Source organism: Pseudophryne corroboree, chromosome 2, assembly GCF_028390025.1.
Source record: "Pseudophryne corroboree isolate aPseCor3 chromosome 2, aPseCor3.hap2, whole genome shotgun sequence".
Classification (NCBI taxonomy): domain Eukaryota; kingdom Metazoa; phylum Chordata; class Amphibia; order Anura; family Myobatrachidae; genus Pseudophryne; species Pseudophryne corroboree.
In genome coordinates, this window is record NC_086445.1 from 236,178,022 (window position 1) to 236,195,313 (window position 17,292).

General features: G+C 44.6%; 1 protein-coding gene across 1 annotated transcript in view; it reads left to right on the forward strand.

Annotated features, from left to right (window-relative positions):
• Window positions 1-17,292, forward strand: part of LOC135050687 (retinol dehydrogenase 7-like) — a 57,549-nt gene that overhangs the window by 11,098 nt on the left and 29,159 nt on the right. The window contains exons 2-3 of the mRNA XM_063957096.1: window positions 9,775-10,033; window positions 14,895-15,058. Coding sequence (XP_063813166.1) covers window positions 9,775-10,033; window positions 14,895-15,058 — 423 coding nt within the window. The remainder of the gene's footprint in view (window positions 1-9,774; window positions 10,034-14,894; window positions 15,059-17,292) is intronic.

Genomic DNA, 17,292 nt, shown 5'->3' on the forward strand with positions numbered 1-17,292 from the left:
GAACACTTCAGAAATGTGGGATGTTTTAAAAGGGTTGCTGGATAGCAATATTCATAACTTTATTCCCATGGGCAGTAAACGCAGGAGTATTAAACTCAAACCGATGTGGCTTAACAAGAAGGTTAAGGCAGAAATGGATTAAAAAAGCGGGCTTTCAAAGCATTTAAATCTAATGGAAAGGAGGAGTCTTTCAAGTATTACAAGGAGTGTACTAAAAAATGCAAAAAAGCAATAAGAGCAGCTAAAAGGGAAAAGGAAAAGCAAATCGCTATAGAGAGTAAAACCAATCCTAAAAAGTTTTTTAAATACATAAACGGTAAAAGGTTAAAAAAGGAGAATATAGGTCCATTAAAAGATGAATTAGAGGAATTGATAAATGATGACGAAATAAAAACGGAAATACTGAACAAATTCTATTCATCAGTATTCACCAGTGAAGAACTGATGGTGGGAGTAGAGCATAACAATTGTGACAGTAATGATTCATGGTTAGATACTTGTTTAAGCAAAGAAGTAGTCCGGGAGAGACTAAGCAAAGTTAAGATTAATAAATCACCTGGTCCTGATGGACTTCACCCGAGGGTTCTTATGGAGCTTAGTTCACAACTAGCATGACCGCTATACTTGATTTTCAATAGTTCAATTGGATCAGGCATGGTACCGAAGGATTGGCGTATAGCTGAGATAGTGCCATTATTTAAAAAGGGATCCAAAAATCTTCCGGGAAACTACAGACCAGTTAGTTTAACATCTATAGTGGGGAAAATATTGGAAGGAATTCTAAGGGACGGCATACAGGAGTATCTATAGTCCGCTAGGATTATTAGCAAGTACCAGCATGGGTTTGTGAGGGACAGGTCATGTCAGACTAACTTAATTAGCTTCTACGAGGAAGTGAGCAATAATCTTGATCAAGGAAAAGCAGTGGATGTGCTCTTCCTAGATTTTGCAAAAGCCTTCGATACAGTGCCTGACAGGAGACTGATGATCAAATTAAAGGAGCTTGGCCTAGGAAAAACTATTTGCACATGGATAAGCAGCTGGTTGGATAGCAGGGTACAGCGAGTAGTGGTCAACGGGAAGTCCTCAACATGGTCCCCAGTAGTCAGCGGAATACCACAAGGGTCCGTACTCGGACCACTACTGTTCAACATATTTATCAATGACCTAGAAATAGGCATGGAAAGCACACTGTCAATCTTTTCAGATGATACTAAACTGTGTAAGGTAATTAATTCGGAATTGGATGTGGAGTCCTTGCAGAATGATCTATCTAAACTTGAACTCTGGGCGTCTAAATGGAAAATGAGGTTCAATACAGACAAATGCAAGGTTATGCATTTTGGGACTAAAAACAAACTTGCATCCTACATATTAAATGGGGAACGCCTAGGGGAAACAGAGTTGGAAAAAAAGATTTGGGGGTATTCATTGATAATAGGCTTAATAACCATACACAATGTCAAAACACAGTAAAGAAGGCAAGTAAGGTGCTAGCGTGCATAAAAAGGGGAATTGAGGGGGGCGTGGCCTGGAGGCTGAACTGAGTGGCAGCACGAGCAGGGAGCTCCACTATAGTTAAGGAGTAAATATCTTCGTTTTTCTCCCCCTGTGCCTTATTACCCTCCTGACGTCAGCCCCTGCAGCTGTGGGGACCCCTCTGCGTGGTGGACTAGTGCTGCGGAATAGGGGAGCTGATCTACTGACTCCTGCGGGTTGTGGCCTGTCCACCACCCAGAAGCCGGGGCCTCGATTTGTGACCGGCTCTGCCGGACGCTCAATATATACACTCTTGGAGCGCCTGACGGGGACCCTCGCTCTGAACCCCTGCGACCGGACCACCTCGCTTGTGCCGCTGAGATCGGCGGAGCTGCGGGAGGACGGAGAGACCGGCCGGACGCAGGCGCTGGAGGTCCGAAGTCCTGGCGGCGGCGGCCATCTTAAGCCTCGGGAGCCGGCGGGGGATGCAGGAGACACTCGGTCCAGGTAATACTTCCTCCTGCCGAGGTGAGCTGCTCCCCTGGCCCAGCCTAACAGCGGTGATCTCCCCACTGCAGCCTTATACTTACATCAGCCAGGGGCCCTGATTGAGACGCCAGGCAGAACGTAGTCCTATCCCTCCTGCTGGCTCATTCTGGGGCTGGCTCTTTGTCTCCCCTGGGACTGCATTGTATAACCTGCCCCTCCTGGGTCATTTAACCGGACACCCCCGAGCTAATATTATCTGGAAGCTGCGTGGGGACCCTTCAGCTGCAGGCTATAGCTTAGACCCTGCCCAAAATATCACTCGTAGCTGGGACTTAAGTAATTGCTCTGCTTCCCACTGAGCATCTGGATCCCTTGATAAGGGGCTGGGCTGCTTTATATGATTGAGGCCCTTCGGATGGAAGCGATTACTGATTGACCTGGAGCATTTAACCTGTCAGTGCTGTGCTGAGATGTGATATTTCTTACATTATGCCCTCCTAGTGCCTCCCCGCAATCATTTTAGCCGATACATACCTACAAGCGGCACTGTCGTTACCCTGTCGGATTGAAGCCAGCTGTACCCCCTCTCTACTTTATTAAGTACTTCTCTGAGAAGTCCGGAGTCATGCCTCCGAAGAAGCATAAAGCCTCGAAACCGGTCACGCAAGTCGCCTTTTTTAAGCCTTCTCCTTTCCGTAATAAGGATCCAGAGACTGGAGCCCCTGTGGCTGATTCGTCGCCCCAGAACATGCTGTCTTCTCATCTGGCGTCTGTCTCACCTTCCAATGATGCACCCTCTTCACCGCAGCTTGAAGATGGTGAAGCTTTGACAGTGGGCAGTATGAAGCTTTTGCTGCATCAATTTAAAGACGACGTAACATCAGAGTTTAGAGCCATGTTGAAATCCTGCCAAAGCTCCATTGATGACCTGGGCGAGAGGACCGGCCAGCTGGAAACGAAGATGGGCAAGGTGGTGGGCTCGCATAATTCCCTCATTGACTCCCACGATACCCTCGAGGGTGAAGTGGCTGCTCTGCGCGATAAAGTGGCGGAATTGGAGGATCGCTCGCGTAGAAACAATCTTAAACTCAGAGGGGTCCCCGACTCGGTTTCCAATAGCAGTCTTCATGATTACACTATGGAGATCTTCAAGAAACTGCTGCCTTCCACTAGTTCCTCGGATCTGCTTATAGACCGCATCCATCGAATCCCGAAGGCCCGTGGTGCCCCGGAAGGATCGTCTAGAGATGTTCTGATGCGAGTTTACTTCTTCCATATCAAAGATTCCTTGCTCAAAGCGGCTAGACCGTCTTCCGACTCATCAGAAGCCTTGGGCCAGCTTCAATTATTTGGAGACTTGTCGCAGTACACCCTTAACAAGAGACGCTCATTCCAACCTGTTACTGCAGTTCTTCGGAAGGGCTGGCATCCTCTATAGATGGGGCTTCCCCACTCGTCTGTTAATTTCCAGAGACGGCTCCACTATCGCTATCTCTTTGGTGGACGATGGTATGAAGCTTCTCCGTAAATGGAATCTTGGGGGTGACCGCGGGTCTGGCTCTCCTGACCGCCGACTCCAGCAGGACTGGTCGGCGGTTGAGAAGTAGAGTCATGCCTCTATAACATCTATTTACCTTGAATGACCTTCACATGGATGACGACACGATTCCAGGATGTCTACTGCAGAGACTGCTAAAGTTATTATATATGTTGATTACTGCCATTGAGATTATTTTTGGCTGTTCCTTTACTTAGGTTCGCTTATATATGAGTAGTTCAGAGTTCTAGTTCTAAGAGTCAGGATTTCGTTTTATGCCTCATTCTGATTATTTTTTCTTGCTGTTGCCTTTACGTTAACCTATTTGCCCTAGGTCTCCATGATAGGTTCTGAATTGCATGTCTCTGTAGTTTTGCACTTATAGGTTATATGTGCTGTATGCCGCGTGAGTTTATATACGCTGAGATAAGAAATACTCGGCTGTTTGGTTGCGGGGAGTTTGGCCACCAACCTCTCTATTTCGTAGTGTGAGGCGCTGGATGTTTTGGCGTCTTACTATGGCTCCGTATCTTTACGGGGTCTGTTTCTTTTTTCTTTTTCATACCTCTTCCTTTTCTACCCCTGTCTGTCCCCCTTTTGTGTCTTGTCCCCCCCAGGGTTCTGTTCCTACTGTGTTGCTATGTCCGATGTACAGTGTTACTTTTGCCTGCGTATGTTGGCTTCAGCTGCTGTTTCACTCCCTGTTTAATCAGCTATGGTTAGGATAGTCTCGTTAAATGTTAAAGGATTGAACTCCCCACAGAAACGTAGACTAGCTCTGTCCTCCTTCTATAAAATGAAGGCGAATGTGGTTGCAATTCAAGAAACCCATTTTAGAAAATTGGATCCCCCTATATTTCATGATAATCATTTCCCTACTTGTTATATGGCTAATGGTCCTACAAAGAAGGCTGGGGTAGCGATACTTTTTTCCTTGAATTGTTCTTTCACACTAGAGTCCCAAATAGTAGACCCTGAGGGTTGATATCTCATATTAATAGGGTTATTGGAAAACGTTATGGTCACTTTAGTCTCCTGCTATGCCCCGAATTCTGGTCAGCTTACATTCTGTAAGAAGCTGTGTTCCTTAATACAAAAGCACACTAAGGGGACAGTTCTGATCTTGGGGGATTTCAATTTAGTTGTGGACCCTCTGCTAGATAGATCTCGTACTACTAGGGGTACTCTACCCGGGAATCGGAATACTCACGATGGGAGAGCTAGCCTACGTCAGGTACTAGGTGAATACGATCTTTATGATGCATGGTGAACTAAACATCCCACGGTGCGGGACTATTCTTTTTATTCGCATGTTCACTCCTCGTACTCTAGGATAGATCTTGCCTTGACTAATAAAGAGACTCTGAGAGCCATTCGAGAAATTATCATATTGCCAATGACTTGGTCTGACCATTCCCCATTATTGGTAGTATGGGACCAGGAGGCTTGTAGGGTCTCCCCGGGGCCCTGGCGACTGGGGAAGTTCATACTTAACCACCCTGATGCCTTTCTCGCTATACAACGTTCTATACAGCTATACCTTGACACTAACAAACCGGAAGAAACCTCGATTTTTAATAACTGGTGCTCTTTTAAGGCAGTGATTCGAGGTTCTGCCATTCAAACTGCTTCCAGACTTAAACGCTCTCAACAGGCTGAACGTCTGTCTGCTGAAAGTGAGGCTGCCAGACTGGAATTGCTGCATAAAGCGGACCCTCTTAATAGATCTACTTTTAAGCTTTTGCTAGCCGCTAGGGAAAAGGTTAACGTTTTCTCCCTTAGGATGTGCAACGTAACATTGCTCGACTAAACCAGAGGTTTTATGTTCTTGGTAATAAGGCGGGTCGCCTCATAGCTCGGAAGTTACGGAGTAGACGAGCTAGAGCTAGGATTCATTATGTTTGTTCCTCCACGGGATCTAGAGTATCTGACCCTTATGAAATTGCAAACACCTTTGCAGAGTATTACTCTCAACTCTATGGTTTAGGATCAGACCAGACTACCCCCAACCCAGAGCAGCTGATATCCAATCCTTTTTGAAGGAGATCTCCCTCTCGACGCTGGATTCCGCGACCTGCCTGTCCCTTAGCTCCCCTTGGACATTAAAAGAACTAGAAGCAGCCATTTCTGATCTCCCGAGAGACAAGGCCCCTGGCCCTGATGGCTTCCCCTCCAGTTTCTATAAATCATATAAGACTGACCTGGCTACCGTACTGTTGTCTGTTTTCAATGAGGCATCGGTTGTGGGGAGGTTTCCGAGAGAAATGTTTGAGGCACAAATAGTTGCTATCCCAAAACCTGGTAAACCCGCTACCTCCGTCCAAAACTATTGTCCCATAGCTTTGTTGAACACAGACGTTAAGCTTTTTGCAAAGCTTATCGCCAATCGCCTTTACCCGCTGCTTCCTTCCCTCAGGTTGGCTTTGTCCCAGGCAGGCAGGCCCCGGACAACACTCGGAGAGTGTATAACATACTGGCACACTGTGATGCACATAAAACGCCCCTTCTTATACTCTCCCTGGACGCCGAAAAGGCGTTTGATAGACTCCACTGGGGATATTTGAGAGCTGTTCTGGATAAATTTGGGTTTGTTGGGAGGTTTTTGGATTCTATTTTTGCTCTATACTCTGCCCCCTCTGCAAGGGTGTTTGTCAACGGGTGTCTGTCAGGGGACTTTGATATTTCAAATGGAACGAGACAGGGTTGCCCCCTGTCACCCCTCATATTTGCCTTAGCTATTGAGCCCCTGGCCGAGGCCATTAGGTCTGAACCAACGATTGCAGGACCAGGGATAGGAGGTCTGACTCACAAAATCAGTTTATTCGCTGACGACATTTTGCTTTGTTTAACTCACCCTGACACCTCTCTACCTGCGCTCCATACTATCCTGGATCGATATTCCAGAATTTCATATTACAAGTTAAACACTTCCAAGACCGAGGCCCTACCGCTTCATATTTCACCACGCACTGTGACCTTGCTTAAAGACCAATACCGATATGCTTGGCAAGGGAGATCTAGTAAGTACTCGGGTATTCATCTTTCCCTAGACAGAGACCTGTACGACTGTAATTATTTGCCCCTCTTAAGCGCTTTTGAAAAATTAATTAAAGAATGGTCCCTTCTTGAAATCTCCTGGTTAGGACGCATCTCTGCGACTAAGATGATATTGCTCCCTAAACTTTTATACTTGTTTAGGGATATCCCTCGCAGCTTCCCCAAACCTCTTATCGTAAGGGCTAACAAGATCATCTCCCATTATATATGGAAGGGGTCTAGGCCCTGTATTGCTAGACAGGTTTTGATGTTACCTAAGACTGTCGGAGGGGTGGCCTACCCGAATTTGGAGATGTACCACTCCGCTTGTCTTCTCAGTCAAGCTCGAGATTGGTTCAACATGCACAATCCCAAACCATGGGTCCTCATTGAACTGTCTTTTCTGGGTTCGATTGACATGAGGGATCTGTTTTTGCTGCCCGCCCATAGCGTCCCACAATGGCAGGTCCCGGGGGAAGCGGTTAGATGCACCTTGAAGCTTTGGCATGCGGTTGTTGCATCTGATTCGACTATTTCGTTGCCGTCGGCCGATTTTCATATTAGAACTATTGCTAGTATCATACCTAATCTTGGGTATGACGCATGGATGAATGTTGGGATTGTGCATTTGAGGGATCTATGCCCAGAGGGAGGTCTGGTGCCCTTCTCTAGACTACAAAGTCACTCCGGTATTTCAAAACAAGACTTCTTTAAATATCTGCAGATACGTCACTGGCTTCAGTCCTGTGCGGGTGGGTCGGTGGGCCCTGTCCCCCTTCCTGCTTCTTTACGCCTCAGACTGTCTTCCCCTGACCATTGTGATGGGATTTCTAAATGGTATCAGTATATCATTCTACTGTCTAAACAGGGTAAGACTCGCTCGCAGCTGAAATGGGAAAGAGACCTCTCTATTGTTCTGCGAGAGGATGAGTGGGACTACATTTCCTCAATGTGCTTTAAGATCTCGAAATGCCTTCAGCATTCTGAAATGTACTTTCAATTTTGCCAAAGGGCGTACTTTACTCCACAGCGGCTTCACAGCATTTGGCCTTCGACTTCCCGGCTTTGCTGGAGAAATTGCGGCCACGTGGGCAATATCTTGCACGTTTTTTGGGATTGCCCGACTCTGGGATCGTTGTGGACCGAGATATTTTCTCTTATCCGGGAGGTGTTGGCGGTAGAAGTGCCAATGACTCCTATGTTTGCTTTATTTCATTATTCGCCTGACTTATTACATAGTGACAGATACAGTGCTGGTCATGTCCTCATATCCACCAAGGCGGCAATTGGACAGTTGTGGAAATCACAGAATATACCTACCATCCCAACCATTATTAACAGTACTTCGGTGTGGAAAACTTGGTCGAAAATGGAAGGTATTTCGGGAGCGGAGAGGGCTACCTATGGCTATCACTGGTCCCACAGATCTATCACAATTACATTCCCCACAATCTGATGCTACCTGATTACAATCGATATTTCTCAGTTATAATTTACATCTATGCTTCACTATGCCACCTTGGGAGCACTCCCAGTAGAGAGTAGAGGTGTCTGACCCGTGTCTTTATGTTTCCCTGTGTGTGTCACTGTGTTGTCTTTCTCCTTGTCTTACTCTCTCTCCTTCTCTATCTGTTGTTCTCTCAGTTCTATATTTGTTCGTCGCCAGGTTCGGTGGTGCATGATTAGTAAACTGCATATCCCGTTGTACTGTTATTGTACTATGCTATTTATGATGGTAATTCAATTCAGTCAATCCTTTTTTTTGTTGACATCGCCTGTGTTGTGTAGTACTGTACTTGGCTCTATTTGTATTTGTGTTTAAACTAATAAAAACCATTATGGGAAAATAAAAAGGGGAATTGAGACAAGGGACTCGGATGTAATCATGCCGCTGTATAAGGCATTGGTATGTCCGCACCTGGAATATTGTGTTCAGTTTTGGGCACCATTGTATAAAAAAGACATCAGTGAACTCGAAAGTGTTCAAAGGCGAGCTACTAAATTGATTAAAGGCCTAGAAGGACTGGACTATAAGGAAAGACTTACTAGGCTGAATATGTATACACTAGAAAAGAGGCGCCTAAGAGGAGATATTATTAATATCTTCAAATATGTAAAGGGACATCACAAAGAGTTATCAGAGGAATTATTTATTAAAAGAACACAGTTTAGGACATGTGGGCACTCGCTGCGACTGGAGGAGAGAAAGTTCTGAACGACACGGAGGAAAGGGTTCTTCACTGTTAGGGCAATCAGGATGTGGAATTCCCTGCCAGGGAAGGTGGTAATGGCGGACTCTGTAATTGGATTTAAAAAAAGGAATGGATAAATTTCTGAATGAAAAAGCTATCCAAGGTTATAATACTTAAAATATCAACGTGGTTAATCCGGAGGTAACATGAGTTATAGTAGCTAACTAGTCATAAAACATTATTCAGCAAGTATGTAGAATCATCACAACTTAAAACAGGTTGAACACGATGGGCAATTTGCCTCTATTCAACCTCAAATACTATGTTACTATGTTACCCTAGCACTGGCCCTGGCTCCACCTAATGGGGGGGAGATGGATGGGGAAATTAGTTCCACTACCTCCCCAGGACCACTTTAAGGCATGGTAGTTGTTAAATCCTAGTGGGCTAATGGACCTTTCATGCCCAGCGGGAGGAGCAAGGCCGCGGCCTTGCAGTTTCACTATCCACGCCACCACTGGTTGCCTTTAGTAACCAGGTGGTGAGTGAAGCGGAGTGTGGCGAGCGTCCGTTTGGGTCTCTTCTTCCTACCTTGCTCCTCCTCCTCTCCTGCCCTGTCACGTGACAGGTCCTTTAGCCCCCTTGAATTTAGATCTAACCTTTAAGCCATGCTTAAACAATTGGCTAACAGAGTTGCAGCTGTAGGGTCCTCTCATAAATTAGATCCAATATTCTGAAAAACCATGGAACAGAAAATCAGTATAATTACAGTAGCTATTGTACCTATCTTGTATACATTACTGACATGTCCTAACTAACGATGCTGATTAAACACACCCATGTACAGTACAGTACGTTCGTAAAGTGCATAACAGAGAGGCATTTGAACTATTCTATAAGCTAGGTGTATATGATCATTTCATTGTCTGTGTAGAAAATCAGTTGCATCTATTCCCTAACTCCTGATAGCATTATTATTTGTATTGATTGGATATCTGTTTCTAACTTGTGTACCTAATAATACCTTTTTCTTCTCTGCAGGACTGTGGGGCCTGGTAAACAATGCAGGCGTTAGTGTCCCGTCTTGTACCAATGAGTGGTTGAAAAAAGACGATTTTTTTAAGGTCCTAAATGTAAACCTATTGGGGGTTATTGATGTGACAATCAATCTCTTACCATTGATCCGGAAGGCCAAAGGACGAATAGTCAATGTTTCCAGTATTGTAGGAAGAATAACTATTTCCCCTGGGGGATACTGCATGTCCAAGTATGGTGTAGAGTCGTTTTCGGACAGTCTGAGGTTAGTGTCTCTGGTTCCTGTTATGACCTCTAAAGCCTTCTGTCCCTATTTGTCCTTTTTATGTTAATGATTTTTTTTATAAATATTTATGTATAATTAGAGATACCACCTTGTTATATGCAGATTCTCAGCCAGGGGTGTGGCCAAAAGGTAAGACCAGAGGTGTGTCCAAAACTGCAGTACAGTTACACCCATTTAATTTGTCAGATTTCAAAACATTTTATTACCACTCTAATGAAGTCAGAAAAAAATAATTTATGGCATCAGATTCTTGGGCGTCTATTCATGAAGCAGTAAAAAGAGTAGAGAAGTGAGCCAGTGGAGAGGTTGCCCGTGGCAACCAATCAGCAGCTACATAGTTTTATAGAATGCATTTTATAAATGTTACCTCAACATTGATTGGTTGCCATGGGCAACATTTCCACTGGCTCACTTCTCCACACTTTTCACTGCTTCATAAATAGACTCCTTTGTTGTGCATTTTTATGTGTCATCTGCTCCACATGCCGCTTTATGTGCCATCTGCTCCACATGTCGCTTTATGTGCCATCTGCTCCACATGCCGCTTTATGTGCCATCTGCTCCACATGCCGTGTATGCCATCAGACAGTTTAGAGCTCAGACATGTGCCTTTATCTGCCATCAGAGTCAGCCCTCTTATGCCCTTGTGATAGTTTATGGTCTTACCTTGTATTCATTTGTAGCCTGGAGGGATAGGGTACACTACTGTAATGTCACTACATAAATACCGGGTTGGATGTGAAATCCCGGCGGACAGGATGCCGGCTGTCAATATTCCAACAGCGGCATTCCAGCCGCCAGAATGCCAGCAGCAGGGCGGGCGCATGGAGGCCTCTTGCGGGCTCGGTGGCTTGCTGCGCTCAGCACAAGTTCTATTCCCACTCTATAGATCTGATGAGGCTGTTGGCATTCGCGGCTGATGGGATTCCGGCATCGAGATACTGAATGCCGGGATCCCAACATCCGGGATATTAACTACATCCCCAAATACCAAAGATCATAAATGTAGATTTCCTACACAACCTATCTGGGATTACTGGTACTCCAGAGAGGTGTCCAGATTTCCAAACTGTTCAGAGTAATCCTCGATGGGTGGCAATCCTATGTGAAAATAGATGGTGGAGGATCCGAGAGGTAATAGAGGTGAGATTGTAGATTTGTCTGAATCAGTGTAGATACATCAGGACACCGTGGCATTCCGTTCCTCTCCAGCTGCATAGCCTACAGTACATGGCCACTGGAGGGAACACACATCTACAGACCCTTTTTTCAACATTAGAAACACAACAGTTGTATAAATTCAAAACAGTGTTACCATGGTGAGTGTAGGAATATTGTGCATGCAAACAAATATGTACAGTTATAGCATGATAACTTGAGCTAGCATTAAAGGACAAAGGGGCAGATGTACTAAGCCTTGGAGACAGATAAAGGGGAGAGAGATAAAGAACCAGCCAATCAGCTTCTGTCATTTTTCGAACACAGCAGTTAGGAGCTGATTGGCTGGCATTTTATCTCTGTCCACTTTATCACTCTCCAAGGCTTAATACATCTCTCCCAGAGTCTTGACATTTTGGATTGGGCCTGGAGACTCTTCCAGATAAGGTGATAAAGAAGGGTGCAAGTGGGACAGACTCTTGTTGTGACTAAACAGTGCCAGATATGAACATAGGGGGGTGTCTGATTTTGCAGGTTGGTTACTAGCTGAATTTCTGTCCATAACAATGAGCACTCTAATAGATTCACAGATAGTGAGGCAGATGGGACTGCAAGTTCAGGCACTCCCAGCAATTGACATCTGTTGTGTTCATTAAAATTACCGTCAGCTTCTTCGACATAAGTGTTAAGACAGTTAAAGGGAATGTCCTTGCTTTGTGCCTGGCTTGTTGAAACCCACAGGACCCATTCACTGGAATGTGCAAATACACCTTGTATGTTGCACTGTAATCATGGCTGTAGTTGGCATTTGGACATGGGTACCGTATACCTGTGCAGGTGAGCCTAGAGTGGAGATGCTGTGCAGGACAGGGTAGTCCATGTTTTGGAGTATTCCTTTGAATAAAATTGCCAAGAACATGTCTGAACATTTCTTGAACATTTATAGAGCAGGTGCATAGCAGAGCAAACTGTCCTTTCAGCAAGACCTTCTGACTGTGGCTAGTAAGAGCTAATGATCTTGTGGGTGAGCCAGGGTCAGACATACATCTCGACTTCCCTTTTGAACTGGAAACATGATGTCAGGGTTCCGCTGGTGAAGAAGCGAAGTGATCGCTACTTGGCAATGCAGAGCCTTCCACTGTAGAAGCACCAAAGTTTGGATACACAGGGGGGTAAATTTACTAAGGTGGGAGATTTTTAGAACTGGTGATGTTGCCCATAGCAACCAATCAGATTATATCTATTATCTGCTAGAAGCAGCTAGATAAATGGTAAGTAGAATCTGATTGGTTGCCATGGGCAACATCACCAGTTCTAAAAATCTCTCACCTTAGTAAATTTACCCCAGGGATGGGAAAAAACTGTCAAGATCTTTGAGTATATGAAGCAAGATTACATTGCCATTGTGAGGAACGTGAAAACTATATGGGAAACCCCAACAATATTTTAAATTATGTTAGTGAATATCATTCATGAGGAGATTTGGGAGACTCCTGCAGCTGAAGACATTCTATCTGGAGAGGAGGGTAAGATGCAGCACCCTTCAATCTGGAGCTGGATATCTTTAGAAGTTGGCACATGCCATGGTGCGGATCACCTTCCCATCTTCCCGACAATTCTGGCTTGGATTTAGCTTTCTTGCCTTTCTCCATAAGTGACATGGAAGATATAAAAGGGTATAGACAAGAAACGGGTAATAAGAGTCCTCAAACCACTATGCAATTTAGCAAAAAATAAAAAATGGGCCCCACAGAAATAACCTAGAGAGCCATCTGGCTAGCAGTCAAATCAGAGCCAATAAGTGGAAAAGGCTATGTTCCAGTACTACTAATACATAGATATATTGGCTGAGGTGGTATAAATGAGGAAGCAGGCACTGTGGTGGCAGCAGTAGGTATCAGGATGCTCAAAATGGAGCCACTGAGGAACCTACTCTTAATGCAGATACTGGGACATATCTACAGTATGCCATATAAGAAAAATGTGTGGTATTCTTAGAGGTAGGTAAGAACCACTGGGCCATTGAATAGCACAACTGCATGCCAGGAGCACAGTGTAGGTAGGTGCAAGCTTTATCAAATGTGTGCCTCAGTAGGAGAGAAGGAATAATGCTGGAGGTGGCCACAGTTTAAAAAACAAAACAAAACGGCATGATTCCTGTGATTATCTGTAGATTATCATTACACAAATATTAGTGCCTCCTAGTTCACATTATGCCACACACTGTGACACGCTGTGGAGCCCACTATTCACATTATACCACATTGTATTGCCTCTTAGCTCACATTATGTTACAGAGTAGTCAGGCCCCCAGTTCACATTATACCAAACTTTAGTGCTTCTCAGGTTACATTCTGCCACATTAAAGTGCCCCCTATTTACATTATTTAACAGTAACACATACAGTAGTACACCCTGTTTGTATTATGCCACACAGTGCCCCCAGAGCTTTGCCACTATTCTCACCGCTCTGTGTGTAACTGTGGCTGTTTGGCAGGCTCCTTCTGATCTCCAGAGTGACCCTCCTGGCTGTCCCACTAGTAATCCAGCACTATTGCTAATTGCTATGTGTATGTCACAGTCCTTTTTAAAAAGTAATGGTTCTGCTCTTGAGCATATGCTTCACTCCAGCTACCAACATCACCAGGTACACTTCCACCAATTCCATCAGTGGTACAAAAGAACATCTGAAAACTGGTGCAAATGTATACGCACAGCCCAGTTACAACCTTTCAGCAACCATTCTGCATAATACTTGTATAAACTCAGCTCCAACCTATGGGGGTAATTCCGAGTTGATCGCAGCAGGAATTTTTTTAGCAGTTGGGCAAAACCATGTGCAGTGCAGGGGAGGCAGATTTAACATGTGCAGAGAGAGTTAGATTTGGGTGTGGTGTGTTCAATCTGCAATCTAAATTGCAGTGTAAAAATAAAGCAGCCAGTATTTACCCTGCACATAAACAAAATAACCCACCCAAATCTAACTCTCTCTGCAAATGTTATATCTGCCCCCCCCCCCTGCAGTGCACATGGTTTTGCCCAACTGCTAAAAAATTTCCTGCTGCGATCAACTCAGAATGAGGGCCAATGCACGGTGCAAAACCAGCTGGTGTTCAACGCTGCATCTGCCCATTTGGGAGATTTAAAATGTAAAATGTTTATTAAATCTTAATCAACATATTTTGTTTAACAGAAATTGTAGAGAATTGCATGCTTGCTGATTTGTATATATAGTATTGGCTACATTTTTAATGTTTGTGTATGGGGCCAAATGTAATCGGAATTCTGAAAGTCATGAGATTTTGGAAAGTTAGCAGATAATTTTAAGTTTAAAGCTATCTGTTAACTTGCTAAAATCTTGCCACTTACAGAATCCCCTACCCAGTGGTTCCCAAACTCTGTCCTCAAGTACCCCCAACAGTTCATGTTTTCCAGGTCACCTAGCAGTTGAACAGGTGTACAGTATTCATTACTCACTGACACATTTTAAAAGACCCACAGGTGGAGCAAATTATTTCACTTGCAGTCCTGTGAGGAGACCTGGAAAACATGAACTGTTGGGGGTACTTGAGGACCAAGGTTGGGAACCACTGCCCTACCCTATTACCACTGGCACATCTCTAATATCTGAATTCATGAAACATATTTCATATAACTTTTATGTTGCATGTGTATTTTTCAGGCGTGAGATGCGACCATTTAAAGTGAAAGTATGCATTTTGGAGCCTGGGTTTTATAACTCAAATATAACCAGCGGAGAATTGATACAGAGGGATATGAAAAGGAGCTGGGAAAGCCTTTCAGAAGAAGTAAAACAAAGTTATGGAGATGAGTATTATAAAAAATGTGAGTATATTGAAAAAAAAACATAAAAGTATAATAAAGATAAATAACAAAGCACAAAACGGCCTCTCCGCTTTGGGCTCACTGCATCTTAATTTGGGCAAATGTGCCTTACTTATCACTGTGACATGTAGATTTGTGGAACAAGACAGTTACATTTGTGCATGAGCAGAGGTTTGTATGGACAGACGGAGGAGTTGGGTAGAGCGAAGGTGTTTCTAGCAAAATACAGAGGGCCTGATTCTGATTTGTAAGCAATACCGATGTTCACTCAGCTGAGTGATTATCTGTCCATTGCGCATGCATTCCAGTCGCACTGTGCACGCACCAAGGCACCTTAGCAAAGCTGGTCGCAGTGAGCTTTCATTCACAGACTGATTGACAGAAAGGGATTGTTTGTGGGAGGTAACGCGAGTGTCAGCAAAAATGCAGGAGTGCCGCTACCGTTTTTGGGGTGTGTCTATACCTACAGCTGCGATCACATACGTAGAGAAACATAGCTCCAGAGTCGCTGCTCCCATGGCCCATCTGCCTGACCATAGACTCACTCGGGGAGTCAATGTTCACCTCTTCTGTATCACTGCAGCCCACAGATAGATAGGGATGGTATCTGGATCCATTTGGGTTCCCAACAGTCACCGACAGTGGCATCCTGGTGCTTAGGATCCCAACACCTAGTAGGTAAGTATTCTACACCTAATCCCTAAACTTCCCTCCACGCACCCTAACACCCCCCCCCCCCCCCAGCCTAACCCTAACCTTCCCCAGTGGTGCCTAAACCTAACTCCCCCCTCCCCGCAGCCTAAACCTAACCCTCCCTCCCCCTTAACCTGTCACTAACCCTCCCCAGTGGTACGAGATCCTAACCCTCCTTCCCCGCAGCCTAACCCCCCCCCCCCTCCAGCAACCTAACCCCAACCCTCCTCCCCACAGCCTAAACCTAACCCCCTACCCCCACCCCACACCTTACTTGTCTACAGTCCCTGCATACTTACGTTCACATACCTCCCATCATGACCCATTCCAGGAGGAACAAAATGTTCTGTTTCTGGACTTCCCTTTTAATGTTTGATTACCATTACCTGTGATGAAACACCTTTCTTATCAATAAACTAGTTCAACGCAGCCTGGTGATGGCGATCATAAATTAAGAGGGAAGTCCAGTAACAGAACATTTTGTCCCTCCTGGCATGGGGCATGTTGGGAGGTATGCATTCAAGATCCCGGCGCCAGCATTGCAATCAATGCCAGCTTCCCAGTGTCAGTATTCCAAGCAGTTTCTGGATTCTGGCTTCGATATTCCGACTGCCAGGATCCCGAACGCTGGGAATTTGACCAGATCCCAATAGATAGACGGGCTGCAAGCGTAAATGTTTTGATCAAAATATGACAAAATCACCAGTGTTTTACTTGCTACATATACACAGATTTGCAGTATACTGTAGTATTGTTATATGGCATTAATACTGCCACATAGCTGGCATCATGTACAATATGGGTAAAACTGACCTCGGGCACATTTCTTTTCTGTTTTGTTTTAAAACTTGTAAATGAGTCACCTCAAATGTCTTGGGATTACCCTGCTCATAATGTGTGGGCATACTCAATGCATTCATTTACTGTATTGTTCTTTTCCCTTATTGTAGTCAAAAACAACAGCAATATTTGGAGCTATAAATAATAGAATGTTAATAATAAACACAAATGTTTCCTTAGAAATACAAGAAAACCTTTAGATAATAATTGTCATTTCCATTCTCTATTATTTATTGACTTATAGCTTGTGAAACTTCATCCACACTTTTATCTGCACTGTGGAAGTTGATAACATTACACATTTTGAATTGATGTTTTTAGAAAGTGCTTAGAGGTCCTTCACTATACCTCAGGGTAATGCTAATAGGGCTGTTATGGGGTTAGATAGAATATCTGTCACTACTGGTGGCCATTAGGTGGCGGTGTGAAACAACCTGTAAGTCATACAACCTTCATGTTGGTTTGCATACTACTACTTTGCGTAGTACTTCAATGGCGGGTGGACTGCGCATCCTCTGTCACTCGCAGTGCCCTCCAGGCGCAGCATGATTGACATATTACAGCACTTTGAAACGGTGAAGCAGGGGGCAGAGAAGGGTATCATTCTATAAAACAGGGGCGTGATGCACCCATTTTGTGGGCGTGCCAGGGTTTGCATCTTCACAGATTTCCTGGCCCTGGCGGTCATACTGAGTAAGCTA